Source organism: Sinocyclocheilus rhinocerous, unplaced genomic scaffold (genome assembly GCF_001515625.1).
Source record: "Sinocyclocheilus rhinocerous isolate Xijiao unplaced genomic scaffold, SAMN03320098_v1.1 scaffold3459, whole genome shotgun sequence".
NCBI lineage: Eukaryota > Metazoa > Chordata > Actinopteri > Cypriniformes > Cyprinidae > Sinocyclocheilus > Sinocyclocheilus rhinocerous.
In genome coordinates, this window is record NW_015641455.1 from 12,102 (window position 1) to 20,032 (window position 7,931).

General features: G+C 37.9%; 1 protein-coding gene across 1 annotated transcript in view; it reads left to right on the forward strand.

Annotated features, from left to right (window-relative positions):
* The window catches only part of LOC107754992 (serine/threonine-protein kinase MAK-like), a gene marked incomplete at its 5' end in the record, with an annotated part of 48,901 nt that overhangs the window by 9,662 nt on the left and 31,308 nt on the right, over nt 1-7,931 (forward strand). Inside the window, one exon of the mRNA XM_016571637.1 lies at nt 1,884-2,051. Within this exon, the coding sequence (XP_016427123.1) occupies nt 1,884-2,051 (168 nt within the window). The remainder of the gene's footprint in view (nt 1-1,883; nt 2,052-7,931) is intronic.

A 7,931-nucleotide genomic window follows, 5' to 3' on the forward strand; every position in this document is an offset into this window, starting at 1 on the left:
TAAGTTTTAGGCATTGTTCAAATAAGTACAAGCTAGAAAAGGGAAGGAATAAATAAAATAATATATATATATATATTTTTTTTTATTAAGATGAAGTCAAGTAGCGTTACTCATTGTGCGGCTCGCCAAGCTTTAATGTGTGGCTCGCATGGCAGATGGCAGTAAATAATGCGATGATATGATCAATACAGATATTTAATAAAAACATTAAAAACAAGCAGGGCTAAAACTAAGCCATTAAAAAAAACTCACACCGTGTCTACACTGGACGCGAGCTTCGTAGTGCGACGCGACAATAGAACCCATTTTAATTATGGCCCTATGATTTTTGCGATGCGGAAAATGCGGACGGCATTGCGGAATCCAGTCATAAAAATAGAATTTACTGTATAACGCGGAATGTCACGGAATTGGTCAAAGTTTGGGTGAATAAATCAAAAGTAGGTCATTACACTTAAATCAAATCGCAATATTGACTGGTATCTGTAAATATTAAGCTGCAAAAATACCATTTAAATATGAATCCTGCATGTCTCTTTATGTAATCGACACATTCTTAGGAAATAGTGGGTTCACAGCGAATTATCAGAACTATTTCAGTAAAACAGTAATATTGTGCTTTACCTGGAAACCTAAAGCTGCACTAGGTATATTCATCACATATTAGCACAAAAAAAAAAACTAGATATTTTGAGCACTCAATTAAAAATGTACACATAATGTGTCCATCGTACTTACAGGTTGTGGTTCGGAGACGCTTGTTGGTCCGAATAAAGAAGATTAGAAGCCAACGAAGATAAAAGGCAAGATTAGAGAAGCAGTCCTCGTAAAATGACGAGGTTCGAAAACCCATATGACCTGCTCTTTAAAGTCTGCACTTCAATCACATCTTGATTGTTTTATTTCAAATCCATTGTAGGGGTGTATAAAGGCAAAAGCACAAAAACTCAATCAAAAATACATTTCTGTTCAAAGAGGCCCACATACAAATTTACATAATTTGGAGCCATGGTACCCTTAATCTGAAGAAAGAAATCATCATTGTATCTGAATAAATTTTTGTCAACCGTTTTAGCTAATGATTTAATGCTATTAACACTGGGATTTTTTTATTTTGATATGGGTCTCTAAGAAAGACTTCTATTGCCTCAATCCCTCCTTCGTGTGGAATGTTGGTATATAAAGACTCAACATCGAATGTTACAAACAATATTTCATCAGGTAAATCAATAGTTTTTTAAATTTTTATCATGACTATAGAGTCTTTTGCAAAGGAGAGCAATGTAAATACAACAGGCTTTAAGAAAAAATCCACACATGTTGAAAGTTTCTCAGTAAGAGACCCAATTCTAGATATAATCGGTCTTCCTGGATGATTAGTAAGGTCTTTATGTATTTTGGGAAGTATATAGATGACTGGTGTAATTGGGTAATCAACCTTCATAAAATCAAACTCCTGTTTTGTAATCTCACCAACATCCACAAATTGTCGTAGGCATTCCTGAATTTTGTTCTTAAAAACATTGTTGGGATGAGGACTCAGTTTCTTATAAAAGACACTATCATTTGTCTTTCTACTTCTAGGTCATAGTTAGCAAAAATCATTACTACAATGGAACCACCCTTATCTGCTGGTTTGACTATAATAGTCTTATCTTTTCTTAAATCCAACAGAGCACTTTGTTCATCCTTAGTTAAATTATTGAAAACTTTGTACTCACGTTTGTTAGAAAATATCTCCCGTACATCCCCCTCTACATTTGACTTTAACAATGAATTGTCTTTGATCAGTTTATGATGTATTTGATTTGGTTCTTATCTATTACAGTATTTAGTGTCATGGGTAAAAAGTGCTTGATAGTAAATGCTATTTTCCCCTGCAGTCAGACTGGCCAGAGGGTTATCAGCTTGCTGCTGCGATGAACTTCCGCTTCCCCCAGTGTGTTCCTACACCACTCAAAACTCTCATCCCCAATGCCACCAATGAGGCTTTAGACCTCATGAGAGATCTCCTCCAGTGGGACCCAAAGAAAAGACCCTCTGCTGCAAAGGTATATATAAATTGCAATGCATTTTTTGATAAATTGATTAAATGGATAAAAATAAAGATATTGGTGTAGAATGAATTCTGTTTGAGGTCAGAGTTTTGTTGATTTGGTTGGTGTGAAAGGTGTTCCCTAGGTTCACTTCGACACCCTCTGGTTTGACGATTATCTAAAGCCTGTATAGAATCATGCCAATTTATTTTCAGATACTGCCCACTGAGGCATCACTTGACTGACACCCCATAAAGACCTGCGTGCACAGACGCTTCTATAAAAAACTATTCATCTAGTGGATTTTAGAAGTTTTCTCTTCATATTTAGAGGCTTACATCAAGTTGTCTTCACTGTTCTGATTGGATTCAATGGCATTCTGTATAGGGATGCACTGAATGTTAGGCAACCGAAATTGTTCGCGAAAAGACCGAATAAATTGTACCGAACAATGATGTGACGCAATCAAATAGAGGCGCGCACTAATGCAGCAAACATGTCGGTAGTGTGGAGATATTTAAAACTGTCAGAGAAAGATGCAAAAATCATTATAAGCACCTACAGCGAGAGACTGTTTAGTTCTTCATCACATTTCTCCGATGAGAAAAGGAAGGGATGGTTGTTGCTGGTTACTGTATGATGATTGAAATCGCGAAATGGCTTAAACGATTAGTAAATAAACTGCAGAATGTTTTGTAATACATGCATGAATTGCATATCTATTCTGACAGCGCCGCACAAAGTCCAAAGCGTGAGGAAAATCTGCGCTGAAACGGTCTTACTCGTCAGTTGCTCAGTAACATTTTTATTATTTTTTAAAGGCATGTGACAATGCGATACGTGTGACAAACATCATTTATAAATCTGCTGTTGTCAACAAAAAGAAGCACTCTTCCTTCGAGTTTCTGCCAAAATAAAAGCTGAGAAAAAGCAAGAACTCCATCAACATTCAAAAATGTTAGTATTGTAATTTTACTGTTGTTCTGTAAAATAAAATAAAAAAGACAATAATAATGATAATAATAATTACAACAACTGTAATACATTTATTATAACATTCACACATAGTGTTCAAATTGGGATCTGCAATATTTTCTAATGTTTTAAAATAATTATCTTCTGCTCAGCAAGCAATATTTAAACTACTTTTCTTACGTTATCACAAACTTACCAGTGACAGTAATAGTCAGCTCTACTGCCTTTCCTTTTGCATTGAAATCGTTATTACAAGGGGGTCTCGAAAATGGCCAAAAAATATTATTTTACTAACTTATTAATTTTAAGTTAAATTGTGCTTTGTTGGTATAATGTCTGCTAGAATGTTAAAAAATGTTCAGTGTTAGGTAAATATTTTTAAATTGTTGTTTTGTTATTGATTATTCTTTGAAAAGCAAGACAAAATAGTAAAAAGCACATTTTGGCTATTTAATTTATGCAATGGTGAAAAAAAATTGGCAAAATACATGGGGAAAATAAACTCGAAAAACCGTGTTCGAACAGCAAAAATAGACTAGGGTGCGGAAACGATCTCTGCACTAGACGCACCGCTCCTGAACGCACTGCCGTGTGCAGTGTGAATGCTGTGAACGCTTTAATCTGTTAAATCACTCACGCGGTTTGTGAAATTACGTCTCACACGAGGTTTTCAAATTACTTTGTAAGTTATTTAATGAAGAAATATGAAGGTGAGTACCTCACCTTCAGCATTATAATTATTTCACCCGCGCCGGACAGAGACTGAGACGGTGCCGCAGCATGTCATGCCAAACCTCTCACGGGAGCGTCATCAGCTTGAGATCGGTTTTATGAGATCTGCCTTTTAGAGACCGCCGATTGATCATCCCAACGTGATTATCGGCCGATAATGATCGGTAGCCGATCAATCGGAGCAGCCCTAGCCAAAATACATGGGGGAAAAACTGCGAAAAAACGTGTTCGGTATTCGGCCCAGTGTTTCATTTTGTTCGGCTTCAGCCAAGAATTTTCATTTCGGTGTATCCCTAATTCTATAAGTGTGTGGCTCTGTGTCCTCGTAAAGTTCTCATGATCACTTGTTTAATATGTCTCTGATGGAGTTTGAACATGAGGATTTCTGTCCAAGTTCAGAAGCTTGCGAACCAATCTCTTTTGGAATTATTTTTGTTTTATCCACCACCACATCTGATTCACTTTGGGGGGCAAAGCTTAAGAGTTTCAGAGTTCTTCACCTGGTTCCCAGGTGTTATATTTTTAAACCATGGATGTCACTACATTTATTAGTCTGTGCTGATGTCAATATTTGACAGCACAGACTATATATAATTTATATGATTCATGTAATTCCTAACTGAAAGTGATGATACAAGAAAAGTTTTGCTTTTTCAACATATTAAGGCTTGTGCACACCGGGACGAATATCGCGCGCGATTATCGCCGACGTTTAATACCTCGTGACTAAACAAAGGGTGCCAATGTGAGTGTGCACACCCGCGTGCAAAACGCCAGGCGTAAAAGCTTTATTTTTGAAAAAAACGCCTCGGGCTCCTTTTTTTGGTTTGACGCGCCACATTAAAAACTGCCCAACCAATTAGATTGGTGCTTTTGTTCACGTGCCTGGAGCTGCTGAAGTTACCGTAAAACACGACTTGGTGGCACTCAAGCACAAAACGTCTTGCAGAGCACACATTGATACCTAACAATGAAGAGGAAGTAAGTAGACGAAGAAGAAGCATCGAGGCATGATGAATGTAGAGCTGCTGGTCTCATTGGTGTCTGAACACAAAGACGGCTCATCGCCAGTGAAAATCGCTTGGGTATGAACACACAAGACGCGTTGAAAAACAGTGGCGATAAGCGCGCGCGATAATCGTCCCAGTGTGCACGAGGCCTTGGGCATACAAATAAGAGTGAATGTGTGCATATTTTAAAATATTATTTGCAAAGAGATGCTGCATAGGCGGCCATACTCCTCAGTCTACTTGGTCAGTGAAGCGACAATGCTAGTTGAAAAACAGTGGCGATAAGCGCGCGCAATAATCGTCCCAGTGTGCACGAGGCTTTGGGCATACAAATAAGAGTGAATGTGTGCATATTTTAAAATATTATTTGCAAAGAGATGCTGCATAGGCGGCCATACTCCTCAGTCTACTTGGTCAGTGAAGCGACAATGCTAGCACAATCTGCCAATAAATTGACTTGATTTTGTATAGGCTTCAGACAGGTGTCACACCAGAGGATGTTTCTATAGGATCAGCAAAGGGTCTCGGGAACCTCAGGGCACCAAGTTTACTTAAGTGACAGAGATGTTTTCAAACATGTGTTCTTGAAACAGTGGTCTTTGATATTGTTAATATGGACTCCAGTACAGATTACAATTGTTATGTATATAACTAGGGATGTCCCGATCGGGTTTTTTGTGCTCCCAATCCGATCCAAGTCATTGAATATTGAGTATCTGCCAATATCGAGTAGGGATGGGCGATATGGGCTTAAAAATGTATCACGATAATTTCTGATATTTATTGCGATAACGATATCAATGACGATAATTTAGGGAATCCTGTTTCTTTAGAGAAAAGTATTATCTTTCCTATTTTTACCCAAAATAGGGTGTTGTGAGCATTACTGAGTACACACGTAATGTAATGACTGTTTAATTCATACTGGAAGCCGGAGGGCGCCCTTGCGCAGAAACTCCACATATGCATAGTAGAAGTAACGCTCCAGGAAATCCCTAATATGGACAAAGGTATCCAGTGATCGCTGTAGCTGAATAAAACGCAGATAGAGAAATTTTAACTGAGGACACCTGAAGACAGTAAACATGCGACTGCACAAAATATATGGTATCTGTGTTCTTCAATCAATCTTGGGTATTTTTTATAAGGATAGAGTATATTTATAATGCAATGCTAATCGACATAGCCTTTATCACTGTATATAATGCTATAAAATAGTATGATTTCTGCCTTATTCTGTGATACGAAACCACGTCTGATCACAAAAATAAGTTATTTCAAACACTCGACTGTTATGAAGTTAATATGGAGAAAAAGCATGTCAATAAATTAAAATATCTTTGTTGGACAACAGGTGTGTAAACGACTCATACACATGTAAAACTGTATTGCACACGTGCTACTGTAGTACATTTACTCAAGGCTCAGACCGATTTTTGTCGCACTGTACAGCCCTATCCAAACCTGTTCCAGATTGTAGAAGGAGCTGCTCAATTTCACATCCGCTTCACTGTACAGCCCTATCCAAACCTGTTCCAGATTGTAGAAGGAGCTGCTCAATTTCACATCCGCCTTTCACGTCACTCCACACAGTCGCACACAGAAATATGTCAACAACTAGACTTTATCGTTATTATGGTGGGAAGACGAATTATTATCGTGTGGAGAATTTTTACCGGTATATCGCAAACGATAAGATATCGCCCATCCCTAATATCGAGTCCCGGTCCGATACTTGTATATTCCTAGTGTTTGGTGTTTTGTGCACAATTCAAGTACACTGAAGTTATTAAAATCAATCCAATGTATATGCAGAGAGTAAAAGTAATATATGTTTGTATTTGTATTAGGGCTGCACGATTAATCAAATGCGATCGTCATGCGCATTTTGTTAAAAAAGCCGGTTCTGTAATCAGCAGGAAATCATCATCACGTGCTTTCAGATGGAACAGAATTTACTACACATAGCCATAGTTCACTGACAAGTTACGCAAAAAAAATCGCAGCAGATCGAAGAAATCGTTCGCGATAATGACAGCTGTTTGCATAGCTTCTCAGTGCACTACGGCTGTGAAGTAAATGCTGCTCCATCTGAAAGCATGTGAAAATACCACATTTAATAACACATTTTTACTCCAAAGCAGCGATAGGCATTTTCTGGGTTTCTTCTGCGAGGCGTATTTGGAGTTTCAGCGCGAGAGCGCCCTCTGGCATTTGGATGGAGATTTACTGCTGATCACAGAACCGTGCTTCACTGAAAGATACGCATGACAATCGCAGCTTCTGTTGAATCGTGATCTCGATTCCATTTCGATTTATCGTGCAGCCCTAATTTGTATGTATTTATTAGTGCTGTCAATCGATTAAAAAAAATAACAAATTAATTTCACATTTGTTCTGGAATTAATCACGATTAATTCCACATAACATTAAAGTTTTTACAAATATTTTTACATTGCAATAATTTCACTTTCAATCTTCAAATTAATGTAGAAACAACATAAAGACAGTATTTTTAATATTTGTATACTGCCATCTTTTTTTTATGACTGAAGGCCACTATCACTGATACCCAATACTACTGATCTCTCTATTAATGTTTCCCCCTAGTTTTTAACTATTGATTAGCCATTCATCTTTACAAGAGCTATCAATTTTAACATTTATTAGACTACTTAAAATAAGTTCTAATTTAAGTGAACTAGGGTGTGTGATATAGAGCTCCGGACGTCACATGACCCATTCTGTTTACACCACCATGCTGGCAGGCAGGAATAGCCGGGAGCGAATATGAAATGAATGGCGCCAGCATGAGTTTCAAGGCAACAGAGTTCACTGCGTACTTTAATTCAAAAGACAGACCTGTACATAGCAAAACTGAATAGATTAAGCATAACAGATCCCTATAATGCCCCCGTGGTGCTTTTAATGTGAAGCCTATCAATAAAGGAACGAATAGTTCCCTTTCAAGGGAACTTCGAACTGCGTCCTCTAGGGGTCACTATGGGGAACACCTTCAGTGTGACCGGTGTCTGAAGCATATATCTAAAAATGACAATAACATTGGCCGGCGACAGCCTATGACGTCACTACCGGTGCGACTATAGTATAAATAGGCGCCGGGAGAACACGTCATCCTCTTCTTCGTCTTCACTGACCGTTTGTTTATGTTAGCGTT